At 39.6% G+C, this 21,967-nt stretch overlaps 1 protein-coding gene across 1 annotated transcript in view; it reads left to right on the forward strand.

The window, feature by feature from the left end:
- Nucleotides 1-20,198, forward strand: part of spred2b (sprouty related EVH1 domain containing 2b) — a 43,526-nt gene extending 23,328 nt beyond the window's left edge. Inside the window, exons 2-6 of the mRNA XM_088934089.1 lie at nt 4,364-4,541; nt 5,748-5,916; nt 7,670-7,734; nt 16,167-16,322; nt 16,810-20,198. Coding sequence (XP_088790215.1) covers nt 4,364-4,541; nt 5,748-5,916; nt 7,670-7,734; nt 16,167-16,322; nt 16,810-17,478 — 1,237 coding nt within the window. The 3' untranslated portion in view covers nt 17,479-20,198. The remainder of the gene's footprint in view (nt 1-4,363; nt 4,542-5,747; nt 5,917-7,669; nt 7,735-16,166; nt 16,323-16,809) is intronic.
- Nucleotides 20,199-21,967: the final 1,769 nt, after the last annotated feature.

Genomic DNA, 21,967 nt, shown 5'->3' on the forward strand with positions numbered 1-21,967 from the left:
GACATTTCCAACATTTTCTTGCTCTTGTCGTTTGGTAAACGTATGGTTGTCTTATCGGACAGTTAGGATATGTCACGGGCTTCTTCATTTGTAGGTATCATGATGGACTCCTAAGCACGAACTCAAAGGGGAATTAAGTCATTGTCAGTGGATTATTTTCCCCGAAATGAATGAATAAGCATGACATTAATTTGCCTTTGCTAAATGTATGCAAATGCTTGTGTCAGAACCCAGTTCAAATAATTCTTCTAAGTGTTATGCCTGTAATAAAGTGCCAGAAAAAGGTTAACCGAATGTTTTCTAACTTGTAGAATTTGTTGAGCAATTTCTCAATCGGGCCCTTTGGCACAAACGCTATAATCCCAGGTTTCATTGAACTACCTTCCGCCAGCACAAAGCAAAGCACGCTGCTGGTGTTTGTTTAAACTTGCTTCGGCTGAATAGTGCAAGGAAGAGTTGCCTAACAGCTGAAGTTATATGTGGATATTGATAGCGAGATGGTAAGCAGGAGTTTTTGTAGGTCTGCCTACGATTATTCTTTGATAGTTTTTGGAATGGTGCTCTTGCCTCACAACTGCAAGATCCTGGGTTCAATTCCAGCCTAAGGCTTGGCCTGTGCAGAATTTGCACAGTCTTCCCTTGTTCATAGGTTTTTTTGCCAGGTGCTGCAGTTTTCTGTCTCTGCACACAGTTTTGCTGGCTATTCTAAATTGTCCCTTTCTGCATGGGCTAGTAAAGAACTTGGAGTCTCTTCTGGTCCAGGGGGTTGATCAATCACATGTAGGACAGGCTCCATTTTTCCCACAGCCCTCACCAGGATGAGGCGTCCCAATAATGGATTGATGAATTGTTTTTGAAATGGGTGTCTTGTAACAGTAGTGAAATGACCACACAAAATATTTTTCCTTTTTAGTAAGTACAATTGATTATGCTGCAGTTTGTCTCAGATTACTCTGTCACAATATAAAATGATTCCATAGTGACTTGATATTTTTTAGAATTAATACCTACTGACTGCTGTAAGCCGTGAATGTTTGGTATAGTCTTTTCAGGAATTAGGAAACCTCTTCCAGTGGAAATGCTCCTGTTTTTTTTGTCCTTCCCAAAGACCCAATGTTTCTAACATGGAGATCATAAAGCTTTCAGTTTCCAGACAGTAACAGTTTTTCGTCAGCTTTGGGTCACAATGGCTAATTGGGATTGCCTATTGATGTACTTAATGTGATCAAACAGTCTACCCCATCATTGCACACAATGCCCCCTCATTTAATAAACCACATAAAACAGACATTCCATTTACATGTGTGTTTTCTGAACACCAAAACTTGTTCTGCTTCTTTTCCTGTGCAATGAAATGTCAATGTATTGACATGTTTAGGTATGGACACCAAAGAATAAAAATAATGTAACTATTAGTTTTCCATACTGACAGGCTTTTTATTGGTTACCTAGAGGGAAGAGAATGCAAAAAGGCCAGTGGATGTATTGAACCTGGATGTGGTTGGATTTCAACTGTAAAAGCTGCAATACCAGAGACACGTCATCCTAATTATCCTTGACAGCGTATACCTCTAAACAGACGATCGTTAAACAAACTCATGTGTTTAAAAGTACAGTGAAGGATGCCGTCTTCTGCAGCTTTATGCGTGTCCTTTGATTGTTCTAAGTTATCATAGGTCTAAGAATGTGGCATTTCGTTTTTTATGGTATTATAGATTTTTAACAGTATCCGTCATGAAATTGAATTGGTGCCTTCAGAGGCGGCTTTACTGTTCTTGTCATTTTTATCTGCTGGCAGTGTGCTGCTAAAGAAAGCAGAATGTGAGGGGGTGAGTTTATAAAATTGAAGAAAACAAATTTTTGGTTTCATGTCACAGATGGTAAGAAATGACTCAATTACGATTTAAAGAAGACTGCTTCAATAAATGACTTTCAGACCTCCCAATTTGTTCATCTTAAATGCACTTACAGCTGTATATGCATGTTCACCTTTCTGTTTTTTTTTGGGTTTGCCACCACTTAAAGGCTTTCCTTCATGTCCCACTAAGAGTCTGTGCTTGCAGTGTGGAAAACAATCTTGAAGAGATGACAGGAGAGCTGCGCTTGGCTCAGACAGACATAGACTTGCCTGCAACGAACCTGTTTTGCAAATTGAGACAACGCGGAGATCTGCATACTTTGATGCGGTTAGAGGCGAGCGTCACAATTTTAATATGTAGGGCCTATTTTTATTTACAAATGTGAGATGAACCCAGATACCCACGCCAATGACTAAGTTCCCTGCTTCAACCAGGCCCCACAGGGAGGTCTTATAATCCTATATTAAAGCAAAATCAAATCAAACAAAATTATAACCTGTAACATACAACCACACTAAAGCCTCAAACATTCTAAAGCTTTTGTTCCACTTTGTAACTGAGGGAAGAACATTCAGACCGTTTTCTGTCATTCTGCTCAGATCAGAGATGCACAAATTGGAAAAGTCTCAAATTGACTATTTAAAAGTAACGAAAGGGAAGAAACCGATCTTTTTTTACAACTGAACTCAGTGGCTGAACTCAGGTCACATGTGCCAGTTTACGGGGAGCTCAAGATCAGGGTATCTTCGTTTTCAGTATTTCTGCATTAATACTAGACAAAGGTTTTACCTTTTTTTTGTAAAATAGAGATTTGGGTACTTTTTAATTATATTTAATTGTTTTGCTTTAAACATTTATCTGAATAAAAAAAAAGCTTTTCTCTCCTGTCTGTAACAGTCGCTCAGCTTCTACTGGCTCTGAAAAATGATTTTAATAAGAGTGTACTCACTCTTGAGAACCGTCAGCCATTCTTCAAATCCACCACTAGATCCTACAGTCCCCCCCAGCCCAGACCCCTCTTTCCCTTTCCCCATGCCTCTGTACACCCACAGCAGTTGGATCTCGCTGTGAATCATTCTGCTGTTTGCAGGAAAAGCATTAAAACTGTGCAGATGGGCTCTTTTACATGTTTGTGGATTTAGGTTTCGAATTTTTTTTTGCTGAAAAATAAGGATTTTCTGTTAATTCAGTAGTTGCATTTACATGTAGATACAACGTAGGGTGTCAGAAATTCAGTAAGTGCTATATGCTCTGTAGAATGTTAACTTCCAGTATTTTTGCTCTGTAGCACTGTCATCTCTCCCTGTTGACCAAAACTGCTTCCTTGTCTCTGGTTGAAAACCAATCACATTAAAGGGAAAATGGGAATTAAAATAGCAAGACCAGCATCATTATGCTTTATGTGTTAATTAGGCACATCACAAAAGACTTAATTGCTACCACAGCCAGCCGAGGGACTTTGGGTGGAAATTAGCCAGTGGACTCAATGAAGTGCACAATGCATCTCTGTCATGTTTATGGGACTTCGATGTCTGAACTGTGTTGTCCTTACCAAGCAGCATAAAATAAAATTAGGACTTAACAGGGCTTTACATCCTCCTTTGTTTTAGAAAATTTCCCCTCCATTTCTGCTACTTAAGCCTTGGGGCACTTCCAAAAACATGAACAATTTATTGTAGCAAGAAATGATAAATATTCTGTAGCAAAAGCCTCTTAGGTGACTTTGAAGAATAAAAAAGGGTTGTACTAGTGGCTTGTGAAGCTTGATCATTGAAATCGCTATCCCCTGTGACTCTCTACATATCGATTTTGTGTCAGTCTCCGTTGTCCTAAGATGCATTGTGCTCCGAGCACCTCCCTGGTTAATTATTTAAAAGGTAAAGTGAAGTAACCATATATGGCTGGCTTCCTGCTTAGCAGGCAGTGCAGTTGGCAATTAAGCGTCCCAGCAATGAAATGAAGCAAGTTCAAAAGAAAACTGCAGCAGTGTTTGACCTGTGTGCTTTTGTGACATTTTTCTTATGATTAATTCTTGGAAGAAAAAAAAAACATGAGGGGTGCTTATGTTGAAGCACACGCCCAAATACCTTTGCTCAGAGGGTGTGGTGATGGCATGTGTGCTACTCAGTCACGGTGCTCAATGCTTAGTAAAGTCAAGTCTGCTATTACCGCATTTGTGTGCTACAGTGGGGATTTCCACTCCTCATAGTCCCTTTACAGTTTTGTTTCGAGTCATTGCTTGGTGCGGGGTGTTACTAGGGTTTCAAATTAAAACTGTTCACTTATGGGGGAGCAAAGTTTGTCAAACGCCACGCAAAATTATTTCTTGGCTAAAAACTACATTGAAACAAAAGAGCATGGGGTTGTTTTTGTCATTGCAGGATTTTGTAGTTGATTTTGTAACTTGAAAAAAGGGACTTAAAATCTATTTCTTTCTACCTTTTCTTTATTCAAAGACTGTTTTGATTGAAACTGACCGAACCCTCTTTCTCTTTCCTGCACAGTGACAGCTACATTGTGCGTGTCAAAGCAGTGGTTATGACCCGAGATGACTCTAGCGGAGGATGGCTTGCACAGGAAGGTGGTGGTCTGAGCAGAGTTGGCGTCTGTAAGGTTATTCACTCGGAGCTGGGCGGGAAGAGCGACTTCCTTATTCACGGCGAGCGCCTTAAAGACAAGCAGGTACTGATGGCCATGTCTTCCATTTCAGACGTGCCTGTCTCAAAATAAAAAAAAAAACACCCTTTGCCTTCAGTAGGCTTATATCAAAGACCAATCTTCTCACCATAAAGACAGCTGGTCACAAAGACTTTGAAGATTTTCTAACAGACACTGGGGTACCACCGTTTGTAAAACAGAACACAGCATGACTCATCTTTAAAAGACGCCACCTGGTATGCAGGATGAATCCCACAACTGAGAGATTACCAGTTTCTTTCTGGCTGACTGTTTGGGAATTTGTCTGTCCCTGGTGTCCCAGACACTGTACAATATACAGGACCAAAGAAAAGGAAACTACATGGAAATGCTTTTGAAACAGAGGCACTTCTTGCAAAGGGTTGTGAGAGTATGGAGCAACCTATCAGCCGTGTTGCTGAAGCCAATATCATGGCTTCTTTCAAGAAATGGCTGGATGAGATCCTTGGATCAATTAGCTACTATCAAATGAGCTAGGTGAACCAAATGGCCTTCTCTTTTCTGTAACCCTTCTTATCTTATGTAGATCATTTTCCAAGGTCAGTGAGAGGTACAGTGCTGAACTCAAATCAACAGCACTTCAGTTTCTCAATTATACTATAATCGAAGAAGGCTCATTAATCTTCAAAAAAGCTGCCATGGAACCCCGCAAAATGTATCTAAGTCCTGTTTTATCTTGAAGTTTTGTTTTTAATTTCCTAAGGAAATTGTTCCATTAATTAGCACACAATACATTGTGTTAATTTTAACCTGGATATTGTGAACACTCATCCTGTCAGGGAATGTCTTTGTTGGGTAGCACTTCACTGAAATTATTCACGTTGTCCCCTAAAACAAGGGGACTTAGGAAAGGAAGAAAAAAATCTGTGGATTTTTTTCTGAAGTGCTTAGCACCATTCCCCAAGAGCTTCAGTCTGGTGAAGACTGTCAAAATAAGAACATTATTTCATACATAGTGATGGAGTATTTCCTTGAAACAAAATCATTAAATATTACTTTGCTCTATTAGAAGTCCGTTCTCAAAAGATAATCTAGCCCATTAAGCCTGAAAGTGTTTTGACAAAAAGGGCAGAAAAAAATAGGTTGTTCAGGCTTTTTGGATAATTTAAATGCAATTTTTGTTGGTACTTGCATGTTTTTGGAAGTTTTTTTGGGGTGGAAGGAACCTCATCTTCCTCTGTTTTCTTTCAGGTAATTCTTGAGTGTTTCTTGAAGAAAGATCTGATCTACACCAAGGCAACTCCGACGTTTCACCACTGGAAAGTCGACAACAAAAAATGTGGGCTGACTTTTCAAAGTCCCGCGGATGCTCGAGCATTTGACAGAGGCGTCCGGAAAGCCATCGAAGACCTGACTGAAGGTATTTTGCTTGAGAGAGCTCCTCAGGTCTCTTATTGAATAAAAACACTAGGGTTCTGACATTGTCAAATATATCCTGGTTTTGTTTCAGTCTTTGGGGGATTCAGTGAAATCTCATCTAGAAGGGAAATGCTGAAAATTTGATTACAGAGTTTACAAAATGTTATAACTTCACTTCTACAGCTCTTAACAGAGTTCGGTTTTAGCTTCATTCAATGTTGCGTCTTGTCACTTCCTGCACTTACTACTGTAATAGACCCTTTTGACCATGTCTGTTTTTTATATAGCACATTTACTTATCCTTTTGAAAGCTAACACTTCTTTTCACACCTGTCAATAGTTTTAGTATAGCTAATAATCCCATTCTTTTTTGTAAACATCCTTTGTTAATTCTTTTAGTTATGCAGATTAATTTATTTTGACATGATTTGATGACTTAAATTAAAACTTAAATTTTCATTCATTGCCATAGTTGAAGCTATCGGGGTATTTTTAGGGCTTTTGTTGTCATTTGTACCTTTTTTCTAACGTGTCAATCAAACCCATAGAAGGCATTACAGGGATGCTGCATCTTACCTTCCTTATGACAATAAATTTACATTTACAATTTCTTTGTGGATTAAACTAAAACTCTGTACACCTCAGTTACCACCTCCTGAGCAATGTCTCTTTTTCTTAGAAGAAACCTAGATCTCACATGTTCAGTATGGGGGCTAAATGGTGTAGACAGCAAGATGCAATTTTCCGACCATTCGGAGCCGTGTGCAATTAACCTTTCACCTTTTCGCATCGCTCGTTCTGTTCTTCTCAGAGTGACATACATTAAAACAATTTTATACCAGAAATCAGTGGGGTTTTTTTACTTCTTTGATTGTGGAGGATCATTACGGCTTCATACACTTTCTTTTCAGTTACATTGAGGCCCTTTTTTGTCTGTTTCTGATTTAACCAGCACATCATCTTGTATGTGTGAGTATGTATTCCATTACCAGAAAATCATTAGTGGATTTAATTCCATTGCTGTTTCTTTCTTTGACCCATTTACGTGGGTTTAAAGCCAAATCCCGTAGCTGTTCTGTTCTTCATTTCGCCTTTTGAGCCAATCGCAACATAACCATGATTTATGCCTTCAAGACACTTGTAAGTAGAAACACAAGGCTTCAAACTGGAGGCCATTTCCCTGAGTGAATAACAAACTGTTTTTCATAGACTTTCTTCAGACCTTTTTCTTTCTTGACTGTACTGGATAGCAACACATTTAGAATAGAGGTAGTAATACATGTTCAGTCTACCTAAAACATTTACCCATACCATGTCCATATCAGGGTAGGACTTAAGTTCTGTTGTACACTCATAATACTGCTATATGTTTGCTTTTGTGTGTAGAATAACTTTTTGAATGAAATCATACCTCTGTAATGGTAAGGTACTGTAATAGTGGGTTTGATCATAGTTGTCTTGTTTATTGTCTGTGGTGTTGTATTTTATATGGTCCAAGCAAGACTATAGCTTTGCTCAGCTGTCATGGAATTCCATGCATGTTTTTTTTTCATTAGAGCAAGCTACTGTTTGTCAATATTTTTCATGCTTTTTGTAGTGAGACAAGCCAGTGTAACTGAAAGGACAGAGCTGGAAGAAGCAGATGAATTGCATACTAATTCTGCCTTCAGTAGCAACAATTCATTCAGCAATTTAACTACCAAAACCTGTGATAGCTCTAAATATTGAATTGTTTTCTTCCATTTTCTTCTTAGGATCCACAACCTCCTCTTCGACAATCCAAAATGAGACTGAGGTTGGAGATGATGATGTGTTCACAGTAAGTTTCAACACTAATGCAGAGCTCAGCCTTTTCAGTTCAGGACATCCTTAGTGAATCACTACTGGTAAACTCCTCATATGTGCAGTTGGTCTCCTGTCTCTGAACGAACCGCTTATCCTGCTTTAAGCCACAGTTTCCCCTGAATATTTTTACTTTATTTGAATGTTTCCTCACAGCTTTGTTGTTTTTTTAACAGTTCTATTTTTCTGTTTATTTTTCATTTAAAGTATTTTGACGTGCGTGTGAAGTTTGCCAGAAATGCAGAAGCTTTTGTTGTTATTTTTGTTCAGAGTCTAGTTGGAAGAGATGTTCCTTTGTTTTCTTGAGATTGTCAGTGTGATAAGAGGCCAGCCAGGTTTCCTGTAGTGTTTTGACCAGACTCTCCCGACACTTGGCATTTCATTTGTTTCCGTTCTTTTGTCACAGTCATAGGAGATGAACAACAGCAGGCTGGGTTAAAAGGTGATTTCCTGTACTCCACAGTAAAGCTATCATTAGCAGCTGTTTCCCAGCTGCCTGCCAGAGTGATTTATTGGTGCATAGGGAAAAAGGGAAGCCTGCCCATAGAGCTAATGGTTTACTCTTGACAAACAATCTTTAGAGGAGTCACATAAGCTCAGACAGAGCTGGTCACCTCTCGTGGCACAACCAGAAAGTATTGAGAAGACGGCACTCGGTGTAAGAATGTGCAGCCGTTTCAGGCTGTCATGGCTTTGTGTTGCTCCATAAGTACGCATCTGTGTCATCAGGTCTGTCAGGGACTCGGTGACACTTGGCGTAGCATTGATTGGTTTAGTACAAGAGGAATCCACTTTCATATTCTTGACAACTGTCGTTTTCTTTAAGACTTGCAGGAATTGTTATTAAAGGTGTACTTTTTCTTAACACACTGTAGTTTGGATACTTTGTGTAACCCTACAGCCTCTTACAGGAAGATGGACAAAACAGTAATTCTATACAGGATTTCTGTGGTGATATGTTATGTTGCCTGGGATATTGGTAGTTGTCTCACTAGAATGACCAGGTTCTCTACATTCATTTTAGATAACTATTACGATCAAACTGCTAGAATCTTGGAAAGACAATAGATTATGGTTGTCTTGTTTTCAAAGTTTTATATAATTCTTTAGGAGGAGAATGCTTCGTGTGCGAATGTCACAGAAACTGAGCTGCATCCCAGTTTTAGGGCAGTGTGAACAAAAGAGGTGTATATGGTACAGCCTCGTGTTTGAACCTAGATAAATGAATTTTGAAGACCTTATTGCTTTTAAATTTGTGCTTCATCTTGTATAATCCTGTGTTGGATGGAAGTTACGTTATGCAGAGGCAGTGGGGTAGTGGTTTTCATGCCTATCATTGCTGGCTGGAAAAGTGGGTCTTCTGAAGCCATGGAAGTGACCTTTCCTGAAATTCCCCGCACAAGTCAAGTCACTGCAGACAGCAGTAATGCTGTTCTGGATTTACAGCTTCTGAGGCAGGGAGGTACATTACTTCTGAACTGTCCCAGATAACATAACCCATACTTAACCCTTGCGAGTATTTAAGTTCAGTTGTTGAGGGACACTGACAATCTGTGGTGGTCTCAGTTGACTAGTTGTTGAAAGTTAGTTTTTTTTAAACAATTTAAAATGGCATTTTCATTAACATCTAAAAGCTAAAATGTTTGCGTTACTCTATCCTTGCATGTGAAATATGACTCGAATGTTGAACATCTTACTTATTTTCAGGTTGAACCTGTTCTCCCACACTGCTTAGCAAAAAAAGTCTGAATATTTCAATATGTAAATCTTGGTTTTCTGTCTGGGTATTCCACATTATAATTATAGCACTTCCTATATGTTTATTACACTCATTACTTTTGCTATAAAATGTTAGTGATGCATTATGGGTTGCTTGTAATTATTGTAATGCCAGTTTTTATTCTTGTTTTAAAGAAAAAAATAGAAAAGGTAGAATATATAATAGTTTGATTTCTTTGACCCACATAACTCTTAATGTCCATCTAGGATAGAGACAGTGTTCTGTCCCTTCAATTTACACTTTATTGAGATTAGATGTTTTTTTGTTAACTAAAATGTGCAAATACTCCACATCTGTTTCCTCACACTATGGAAATAGAACCTCTTTAATTCCAAGAATGCAAGTATTTTATTGTTGTGAATAGTTCAGTTTTGTTGCATCCTAATTCTGGCACTGTTCAGTAGAATACTGAACAATATGAAACCACATATAAGGTTTATCACGCAAGCAAATGTAAAAAGTGCTGAAAATGACGATAAATCTGTTCCTCCTTAAAAGTTACCATCAAAATGCTGGTACAGCTCTAACAGCAGTGTTATGTCACATATTTTGAATAGCCCTTATTTCCACAGTCGAGATCTTTACATGAGTCATCGGCACTTTAGCAGTTCTGTCTCAGCCCAGCAGCAGAAATGCAGCATAACAGTGCTGCAAAGGCTTTTATACTGACAATGATAATTGTGTTTATTTTACTGCAGGCTTCCCTCCAGCTAGTAGCCACTCCTGATAGGTAGTAATACGTGAGGTTAGTTGGGTTTCATGATTTCCAAAAATAAACCTCATTGCCGCGGAAGGTGCCCCCACCTTTCTTTGTACGCACACGCTATTCATTTTAACATCGACGTATTCTGCACCACTGCTTGTAGGCAAGTTTGTTTGCGTGCCTTGTACACTCCTGCTTAAAAAGCACAGAACTTACTCTGCCAGTGCTCTGCAAGTGGGTTTTCTTAGCAGCTGAGACGACTTCTGTGGAGTTGGATAGAGCCAACTGTTTCTTCTTCTGTTTTTGGTTCAGATATTTAGATGATATTTTGGTTCTGGGAAGGTTCACAGCTCGGCTGCACTCAGCCTTTCACGGCATTTGCGGCCTGGGACACGTTATTGATGGCGTCGCTCAGATGACGTGATGTTTCATGTTCCTTCTCTAAGCAGTTTTCTCCCCCACTTTTCTCCTACAGCAGTGTAATAGGTCATGTATCTCTGGAAGATGTCTGTGGCCAGTATTCTTCTGTAATTGGTTTTTCTCCTTCCCCAGGGAATTGGGGTATAAATAAAAATAAAATAGTTAAAAAACAAAACATACAAAACATGAAAGCCCTGGATTTTAATAGTGTTGCACAGTTGTATGGGTAGAACCTAAGTGGTTCAGACAGGTAATTCTACTTTGTCGAATATCTTGGAGTCTTCGATGTGCAGCGGCCTATAGAAAATCACCCTTTCGCATTTAGGCCTTCGAGGAAAACAAAAAAACCTCTCCACAAAGCAGGGGCTGTTTTCTGCCTCTCGAATGGTTTTTGTGTTCTGAGCTCTTGGCGGCTGCATGCAGAACAGGCCCGGCTCAGCTTGTAAACATTATGTTGTTCAAGAAAGAGGCAGCGTTGGCCGGGTGACAGGGAGATGATTGACAACTTCCTGTTAGCACTGAAAAAGGATCAGGGAATTGCCTTGCGGAGAATAACACCACGCGCAGAGCAAGGCCTGAGGAACATGCTGGGAGGAAGTGGGATCTGAAATCAACAGCCCTGAAGAGAGCCATGCCTGGTTTTTGTGCACCCTTGCTTTTCAAAACTCCCAGTTCCCCACCTCCCCTGGCTGGTTCAGACCATCTGTCTTATTGGTGACAGGAAGGAGTTTAATCAGAGCCCAAGGGCAGACAACTTTTTTTTTTCTTTTTTAAACTCCTGCTTTAGAAGAGTTAGCTTGTAATTTCCACAGGATATTCAATCTTGGGAACAGGATTGACATTAATCTATTGCTGCTGAAATGTTTACATAGCTGAGTGTACTTTTTTGTAAAAGCGCAGTTGTACTTTCATGAATTACACGGTTGTTAATATTGCTTTTATTTCTTAATATTTATTTATTCCCTCTGGTGATGCAGTGCTTCCACATTTTTTCAAATCAAGGTTTTGGAACGTTTCTTCAGAGCCCTGTCAAAGCAGGGAGGAGTAACTCATACCAGAAAACAAACCCCCAGATGACAGTTACGGCAAGTCCACACTGTAGAAATGTGCTCTTTAATTACCCCTTTTAGGGCCTGTTTTTCTGTTTAGGACCTACAGGGTTCTGTTCTTTGTATGTAATTGCTATTTTGGCAAATTTGACAACATCAAATGCCACCTTCTTTGTTAACTTACAGTTGCATCAATTACAGAGTTCCAATTTTCGTGCCAAAGTCACAAACACATCAGACAATTCGTTTTTGACATTAATTATCCCACTGTCCGTGTACCTTCTCCAGATTACGCTCAGGGAATTTTTTTCTGGAATTCTTTGTCGTGTTCTGTCTGACAGGTTCGTTTTATCAGCACAGCTTTGTTTTAAAGTGAGTGAGATGATATAATTTGACGTGCTTTGTAAACGTACGACAGCCTTCTTCATTTTCTCTTCCATGACTAAATGTCAGACATTTCAAACCAGTACACTGATCTTCAATTATTATGGTATGAAGCCTTAATTAGTGGCACAGATAAATTATTTTTACTTAAGTTTCATAAGTTTTAATTATGTTTTATTTGTTTAGTTTAATAATTTTTTGAAGTCACTGGGTAGATGGGGATGAATGGCCTCCTCATTTGTCACTTTTCTTGTGTTCGTATTTAATATTATACAAATGCATAAATGGTTGCATAAATCCAAGTTCTGCAGTGGAAGCATCTGTTTTGGTGTATATAGACAACCTGACAGCATTCACATTCTATATTCCATGCCTGGTTAATTCCAAGATTAGCAGCCATATCATCCTGCATCTTACAACTGCCAAACCACTGAAGCTCAGCAGATGTGAGCCTGGTCAGTACCTGGATGGGAGACCTCCTGGGAAAGCTAAGGTTGCTGCTGGAAGAAGTATTAGTGGGGCCAGTAGGGGGTGCTCACCTAGCTGTCTGTGTGGATCCTAATGCTCCACACAAAAGGGTGCCGTCCTTCGTAAAACCGAGGTCCTGACTCTCTGTAGTCATTAAAAATCCCAGGGCATTTCCTGAAGAGTAGTGGTATTACCCTGATGTCCTGGCCAAATTTCCCATTGGCCTTTACCAATCATGGCCTCCTAATAATCCCCATCTCTGAATTGGCTTCATCACTCTGTTCTCCTCCCCACTGATAGCTGATGTGTGGTGAGCGTTCTGGTGGACTAGGTTTGCAGTCAGATCATCCAGGTGGGGCTGCACATCGGTGGTGGTGGAGGGGAAGTCCCCATTACCTGGAAAACGCTTTGTCTGGAGTGTCCAGAAAAGCGCTATGTAAGTGTAAGGAATTATTATTATTATTATTATTAAGCTGAAATGTGCACTCATCGGGTAATGGTTCTGTTTGAAAGAAAACAAAACAACACAGTTTTTTTTGTTAATTACAAAACATGTAATTGCTTTCCTCCAACACTATAGGATGTACGGTGTAGTGCAATTATGCTGATACAGGGCATTTTGTGCAGTTGCAAAAATATTTGAGTCCTGAAATGACCCATCAACACTTTTCGTTGGCCATATCTCACTTTGAAAATGTTTACAATTCATGTAGTTTAGCAAGAACCCAATACTACAAAAAGTCATCTTCAAATAAGTGTTACAGCAAAACCCCTTTGAAGTCGCACTTATCTCTACTCTGAAAAATTCCAAAGAATTTCAATTTTTCTTTCCTGTTACAATCGCCTATTATTAAACCTCAGATCTATTATTTTATACTGCTTTCAGTGTAAACATTTGAAAGGGTCTGTGCTTTTAATTATCTTTAGCAGACGGACCCGGTTATCCTTCTCAACATATTTTTAAATCATGTTGGCTTAAGCTTTTGGCAATGCTGGGAGGGAGGCCTGTATTATTTTTGGCTCTCTGTTCTAAAGTCTTCATAGGCACATGTAAAAAAAGAGTATCAAAACCTTCTGGGCAGTACATCCCGGGTTGCTTGTGTTTATGACACTTTCAAAACTCATGGCAGCTCCAGACATGTACTGAAAGAATAAATTTTGATATTTTACTTTTTGACATTTTATAAGCATATATAACCAAGTGACAGGTCTTGGGATGCATGAACTTCAGTGGACGTTTTGGACTTTCATCGTATTCCGTATGAAGGCTTTGAACAACGTTAAAGGTTGCCTATTTTGAGACTAATTTGTCCAGACCCACCCCTGGATGGTCACTTTGTCTGAAGGTTTTTATTCTAACTTTTCTCTTAATTTCCTAGTTCTACCCAGTTCATAAACAATTCTACCAATTATTGTTTAAACTGGACCATTTTCACAGCTTCCCTGGTCCTAAGATTTAAAGAGACTATAAAACCTGCTGACCTATGGCCCTCCATGTCTAGGATTAGATGCTTCTGCAGCCTGAGAACAGTGCTCTTTAACTCCTTAGTTACAGGACACTATGGTCTGCAGCTCTACTTTGAACTTTATTTTGTTTAATGTGTGATGAGCAGATCAAAGTTGCCTGGTACTGGTGCTGGGGACCATATACTGTAGTGTTTTATAGAAGCTAAACTGTATTGTACCAAGGCCGTAACATGCAGGGACAGATTAGGGCAGCTGTGTGTTGTAACAGAGCATTAAAAAATTAAGGTAGAAAGCCACCTTAAAAACATTAGGTGTAGCGAACTGGTCTGCCAACCCTTTCTGACCAGCTGTGTACTACTACTCCAGGACTCGAGCACAGTAATGAAGGTGTTAATTGCATTGCAGGGAAGGTCTTCATACCCCAACTAAAACAGGGCTGTTTTTCTTATAGTATAAATAACTGCAGTGCTCTGGCTTTAGTCGAAGTTTCCTGAATACTCATGGCACTTGAACTGGTGGTGTTAAGTGTAAATGAGAAGTATGTGTGGAGGGGGCAGGAGGGTTAGTTAAGGTTTCAACCTATTTTATTTTTCCTCAACTCACGGCTGAATTCAGAGTAGTGCACGTGTTTTGTTTTTTTTTGTGTTTGGTGGGGAGGGACAATGTGGCTTGCCCGAGAAAGACCAGACAAAAGAGGTTTATTTTCCAGTGTAGGTAGAGTGCCTTAAATGACGCAGCTGTGTTCGAAATAAACCCATCATTGGAAAGGAGACCCAGAGGGAGATAAGAGACTGGCAGTTCTTGCTTCATTTCACCCTTGACTTCAATAACACCACTTCAATGCCCGAAGTCTCACTTCCACCTGGCACAGAAAGACTGGCACTGCCAACTAGGCTGGCGCCACTACACATCAAAACTATCTTTGTTTCCGGAACATATTGCTTGCAGTTATTGAAGGACAGGACTTTTGTTGCCTATTCTAATGAAAGAGAGAGACTTCATTATTTATTTGGCCATGTAATACCAGTATTAGATGAAGTAGGCCTTGTTTGAGGGAGGAACAACAATGTATTTGAGGTCAGACTTTGCAGATGCAGTTTTGTTTTAAAACGTTTACACAACTTACAATGGGTGTATTAGGATTGTTAATGACTAAGTGTAGTCAGGACATTTTTAAAGTATAATCAAAAGGACAGCACCTCTTAAAGCACAATGTCCCAAGTCACATACTGGTTTATTGGACTAGAATTTCTGATCCAGTGGGAAGAGTGCCAACTGCATTCACATATATATTATAGTGGATTGAAAAAGTTTTGTCCACAGTGAGGTATGAGAGTGAGACCTTGTTTCACCAAAGAGTTACAGCTCTGGTTCACAGGCTTTTCATAAATAATGTCAGCAGATTTCATCTTGGTGCACAACGAGATCTTAATCAATGGCTGCCCTGCTGGTGATGTAGCTTACTGATTTCAATAAATTCATAACAGAATAACAGCCACGGTTAAGGTTTTGTAAGTTACAGAATGCCGAATTCACCCCACTCACCCTACCAGATATGTAGTATTTCAATTCTTTAGTCTTTAAGTATAAATTATGGATGAGATAAATACAGCAAATGACCGGTAATTAATTCAGAGCTAATTTATTTAATAATGGTGCAAACCATTCCTAATGTAGAGGATCTCTTTTGATAGGACAATGTGAGGTTTGGAATATTGTGTGAGCGAACATTATCCTGTTAATAGATTTAGGATTGTCTGTCAAGGGCTGCCGTAACAGATTTGAGTGTATTTTAATATGATTTCTTTGACCCTCTTTTTTTTGTGGCCACATCCCCTCAGGTTCTTTCCATCCACAAAAACACATGCACAGATTACCACTCATGTTCCCTTAGTATGACTTCATGTATTTTAAAATCCAATCAGATTAGGTTCCGTTAGATGTACAACTTGTAGTTTCATCCAAAGAGACAGTCATTCTGGCTGGTTATTATGCAATGCAAGATAAGACATTTTTTGCTTTTCCAAATCTCAGCATTTAGAAATTGCAGAGGACTCTTGTTAGATAACTTGAAGCTGAATTATGATTTTGTTATAATATTGTAATGATGTGCATTTTGTTTCGTCCCATCAATGAAGAACGCTACAGATAGTTCTTCAAACTCTTCCCAAAAGAAGGATCACTCTATGCAGGCGCTAGCCTCCCCTAACTTCTGTGAAACCCGCAGACATCGCTGTATCCTGGGCCACTTGCACGACCATTACAGCCCCCCAGATCACTACCTTCTGGATCAGGTCAGTCTCGTCAGTCCCACAAGCAGGGGGGCCTGCCATTGTACACCAGGATGTTTACTGAATGTTTCAATCTGCTGTCAGTTGTGTTCTGATTTCTTGTGTATAGACTCGGGCTCTTTGTATGCGTTCATCAAGCTGTGGGGTCTTCCCTTTGATCTGTGGGGAGTTCTGGTACAATGACATGCTCTTTTTTTAAAAGGAAGGGACTGGTCTGTTCACAGTAAAATTAACTTGAAAAGCACAGGCATTTCTTTAAAACCCAAAAAGGAACCACAGAATTTATGTACTTCAGCTTCTTGTTTTGTTTCTTGCTCAGTGGTACCTGCACAATTAAAAAAGAATGTACAGAATTGTACGTTTACAAGTTTGTTGCCTTCCTGTTGACTAGGACTTAAGTTTCAGCAACATTGGTTACCCTTAGAAACCATTTACATTCACAGTGCTGAGATGTTTTCTGTCAATTAACCGATTTTCTTCCTCTTGCTAGTCCGTGCCCAAGCTGCCCCGTCACGTCAGTTTCCAAGACGATGACGAGGAGATTGTCCGGATCAATCCTCGGGAGAAGACCTGGCTGACGGGCTATGAGGACTACAGGCATGCGGCCGTGCGGGAGAAGTTCATTGACCCTGAGGAAGTCGACTCCTACGTACATTTTGCCAAAAGCGACGCCTCAAAGCACGATTACAACTACCCCTACGTCCCCAACTCTGACTTTGGCCACAAGGAGCTGAAGGGCAGCGGGGGTGGTGGGGTGGTGAACGCTCAGCCCCGATCTTTCAAGTCCAAGGCCAGGAGGCGGAAGGAGGATGGCGAGAGGTCAAGGTGCGTGTACTGCAGGGACATGTTCAACCACGAGGAGAACGGGAGGGGCCAGTGCCAGGACGCCCCTGACCCTATTCGAACCTGCATCCACAGGGTCAGCTTCATGTGGTGCGCAGACAGCATGCTTTACCACTGCATGTCTGACCCCGAGGGGGACTACTCGGACCCGTGCTCCTGCGACACCAGCGACGACAGGTTCTGTCTGCGCTGGCTGGCCCTGGTGGCGCTGTCCTTCCTGGCACCGTGTATGTGCTGTTACCTGCCACTGCGGGCGTGCTACCAGTGCGGGATGGCGTGCCGATGTTGTGGCGGGAAGCATAAAGCAGTGGGGTGATAAGCTCTGTGTTTTCTTTCTTCTGAATTTCCAGATGGGGGGGGGGGCATATAAAAGGCACACGGTGGCTTGAAGAATTTGTTTCCCCTCCAAGTGGACTTTTCTCCAGCCTCTGGCAAATGGAAACCTCCGTCTGTTTGGGCCTCTAGCATCACAAGTCATGCATTATAAAGGACTAACCAATGATTACTCATTTATATGTAACAGGTACTTTATATTTTTACACTGATTTGTTTTAAGAACTTGAATTTTTTATGTTGCGTGTGGTTGATGTGAGCAGAGTTTTAGTTTGGTTCTTTCGCTCTAGCTTGCCAAGTGAAGATCCCTCATTTTTCCTTTTGCGAGCAACGGCATTGGCAGTTAACTGGCGTATATCCCCTCCCTAAAACAAAACCCACCCGATTCACCCGAGACGTGGAGTGTGTGCGTGCATTTCTGTGTGTGCATGTGCATTCGCCGTGTGCGCTTGTTAGGAAGGTGAAATGGAATGGTAGTGGTGTGTCACAGCATAGTATCCGTTACTAAATTGAAGCCGAAATTCCAACCTAAGCAGCTTAAATATAGACGTCCACCATTTGTAATTCGCAGAACATCTTTAATAATTGATCCTAAGCAGGCTAACCTTTTATTGTTTTGAGAGTAAGTATTAGGTGTTTTAAGTTGTGATGTTTAATGTCCAAAGAAATCAACAGGCTTTTTTTCCTTTGAACTGAAATGCCAGCCATAGGGAATGGGGGAAAATAATATTGTCCCATAACATAAGCACACTCATGAATATGAAAATGTGAGCAGCTGGAGTAAAGGTTAATCATCACTTGTAGTATTAAAGGTGCTTTATTGTTATAATGAAAAAAACTAAAACACTAAGATTTTTTTTTTAATTAAAAAAATTGAGCCCATGTTCGGAAACACGATCTGTGCAAACCTAAAAATATTAACCCATTTAAGGTGGTGTGAGGCGGTTTTGTGATGAAAATGAAGACTGTGACCTTTGCATTGTTTAACAGCATTATCTTAAAAAGGTTTCAAAATCTTGGTTGTGTGATTATGAGGGGTTATTATTTTCATGTCATTTTGCCAAATTATTTTGAATGCATTTTTCTGCACATCCCCCCAAAATAATTAAAATGTAAAACATGTCTTTAATGTATTCAAAATACAACTACATCTTCTGTTTTCCCCCACATAAAAGGAAACTTAATATGTGGTACAAGCTACATGAAGCTCTTCCATTGGTGTGGTGAGTCTTCACTGATTAACCTTTATCAATATATCCAAGAGAGCAACACAGTTTTATTTTACCCATATTCAAAGCTTGTAATTAGCTTGAAAAGAGTATTTTTGTAATATATTTCAATAAATGTCCAAATTTTTTAAATTAAAAATAGCAATTATAGCTAATGGCATAGTACAATCTGAAGTTCTTATGCAGCTACCAGTGGTCTGTCAAAGTCAGCGGGGCTGTTCCTGCTATTTCTGCTTTCTGTAGGGATTGCCAATGCAACAATGCCCATTGTCCATTAAAATGGTCTTAAAGCAGGAGAGAACACCCCGCCCATTCGAAAATCATGCATAGAGAATTACTTGTCAGCCTTTGATTTACATAACTGTACCAGTTTTACATTATATACAGATATTTAGCTGCAAGGTTGAGCTCTTTGGCTCATTTTGTAACCCTATTCTGTAGCTTTTTGCTGCTTTTGGTGTAAGGCTTAAATATTGGTTACAAAAGAAAGGGATGAAATTAGTCTAGAATAGCTAATCAATAAGGGTGACATTGAAATTTGTATATAGACTATATATGTGTGCATATATATATACATGCATATATATATATGTGCATGCAATATGTTTAATAGAAACACAAACCAGCCTCAAAGTTAATACTACCCTATGACCTTACATGTAGGACAACCTGTAAGGTTTTATCTTTGTAAGAAGCACAACACTAATACAAAGTTTTATAAATATTGTGCAAGTCACTATGAAGTGCCCCAAACTTCTTGTCATGCATACGTTGGTATGCACTTAAGGTTTCTTTGTCCTGGTGTAAATCAATAGGTATTGAAAGTTCTCAGTGTACTCACTTTCTGGTCGTTGAAATTGTAATGGAAAAGTACGAAAACAGGTGGATGGATTTTTGTATATAACGTTCTCATCGTCTCCCTCTCCCAAGGTCTCCGATGTGTATTGTCATCCTAGTCAGCTTTGCAATACTGGCATCAGACATTGTTAGAGAAAAATTAAATTTTATTTTTGTATCTGTGGTAAGGAAGTTAACCAAAAGCATCTTCATCTGTTTGGTGCACAGTTTAGCTAATGCACACATTTAAATATTTAAAGAAAGTGCCTGAAGCATACTGAACATCTACTATCTCCTTATATACTAAAAAAATAAAATAAACCCTGTTGTATTGATTAGTTTTGTTTTTTACAATAAGCATTTTTACCTCTGTAAAAAGCAAAAAAAATATATCAAGTGTATGATGTACATTTTTAGTTCTATTTTTTTTATTGTTTCTAATATGTATGATTGATGTAGCTCTTGCTTTACAAAAATGTACTGTGTAAATATCAACACATCATATCGAAATACCGGATCAATGGCCTGGCCAGTACGTAATTCTACATTTGTGTCATATGACATGTTATGTCTGCTTCCAATGTATTATGGCAGATAAGAGGGTAAAATAAAAATGAAAAGAAAAAAGTTCAAAATACTTTGCTTTGGTGGTAAAGAGAAATTTGAGATTGTTTTTCCCTTTTTTATAGTTCTTGTCCACAATGCTCAGAGTGCTTGTGGCAGTTTGTGTCTATAGGTGTGGAGGTAACTAGTTTCTGCATGTTTGTTCTCGAGCAAATTAATTCTTCTTACGTAGCTCTTACAACCACAGATACAGAAGTAGTCGAAGATAACATTAATATGCATTTTGGTCTGTGTGTCTTTGTGTAATGTGGTAGAGTTACAGATTTGCACATGTGCCTTAATTGTTGAAGACTGAAATGAACTTTTCACTAGGAATAACCACACCCAAGCATTTGGAAGGTGTTTGCGTGCTCTTTCACAATACATTTGGCTCACCTCCTGGCCAGTGGACAAGGAGGCTAAAACAGCCCTGCAGCTGCCCCTTGGTCACTCCTCACTCTGCAGGGGTGGAGATGGGCTGGAGCAGGGATGCAAGAGACGTGTGCGAGGGAGAGGAGGGGATTAGGTACAGTATTAATCATGTTCAGGTGAGGTAATGGCATCAGGAGTGTATGACCACTCAGGCTCATTGAACTTGACTATTTTCATCCCTCCAGAGCCTTCGATTTAAATGTCATTTAAAATCTTTACCAGACTAGGTTTTATTTTCATTACATGTATACCTGTGGTCTTGAAAGTTATGGCATCAATGCGATTCACATTATGTTTACAGTAATCTATAAATAATACTCCAGGTTGCTAAAGCTTTTCTCATACTGGAGCTTGGTGACTGTTAACAGTATCAAGCTCCACATATGAAAGCATTTAAAGTTTCCCTCGCTAATTAGGTCAGTTTTTTTTCTCAATGAGGAATAGAAACGAAGAGAAAAAACATTCCTGATATTCAAGATGAAGAGGCGTTGCTTTTGCATTCTCTGCAGAGAATTAAGAAGCCTTTCCTGTATCTGTCTTTTGTCTACTTTTGTTAGCAGTTGCATATCTAAACCTGTGCCGGTAATTAATCACTAGGTGCAAATCCCATACTATGTGTGCGATTTCTTCAGCTTCACTCTGTGGATTTGTTATCTCATTCATTAAATATTTCCTGATCTCAACTCTTATGTTAAGGTCCACAGAGCTCAGCACCTGATTATTTTGCTATTGTTGTTGACAGCAAGATTGACTTACTGGGCTGTCAGTATAGTCAGAAGGCTGCAGTTTATGGGCACTGGACTAATGGTGGTCATGTTAGGCCTTTTTTTTTCAGTAGGTATTTCATATAAATATATAGTGGTAGCCTGGTGTTCTTTACCTGAATTCCAGATTCTTATTTCCCACAGCATCTTACCAGGAAAGAGTGTTGAGATTATAATGTACCACAGAGAGCAAGAGGCAGGGAGCAGCCTACAAAAAGGGAAGAGCAGTGACCGAAAGTGTATTATTCTGACGTGTTGGGCAGCTTCAAACCAGATTGTGCCTGTAAAGCTCACGCAAGAAGAGCAAGAGCAGCTGTTAAGGGCACATGTTGGTGCTTAATTGAAATATCTCTCCAGAAAAAGAAGAAACATGCCTGTGACCTGGATTCACTCGTCTTTTTTGGGGGGGAAGCCTTTTTTTCCCCCTGATGTTTTTAATACTGTGCTTTTATTTGTATTAACATATACCAAACATAACCTTTTGTAGTTATACGTTCTTCATGCTTTATCTGTCCTTGACATCATATGTAACCTGAAGGAGCCGAAATGCTTTTGCTGACTGATATTCCCATTCTTTAGTACTGAAGTGTTGGGATGATGCTCTTAC

The sequence above is a fragment of the Atractosteus spatula genome, chromosome 15 (genome assembly GCF_055471065.1).
Source record: "Atractosteus spatula isolate fAtrSpa1 chromosome 15, fAtrSpa1.hap1, whole genome shotgun sequence".
In the NCBI taxonomy this organism is placed as follows: Eukaryota; Metazoa; Chordata; class Actinopteri; order Semionotiformes; family Lepisosteidae; genus Atractosteus; species Atractosteus spatula.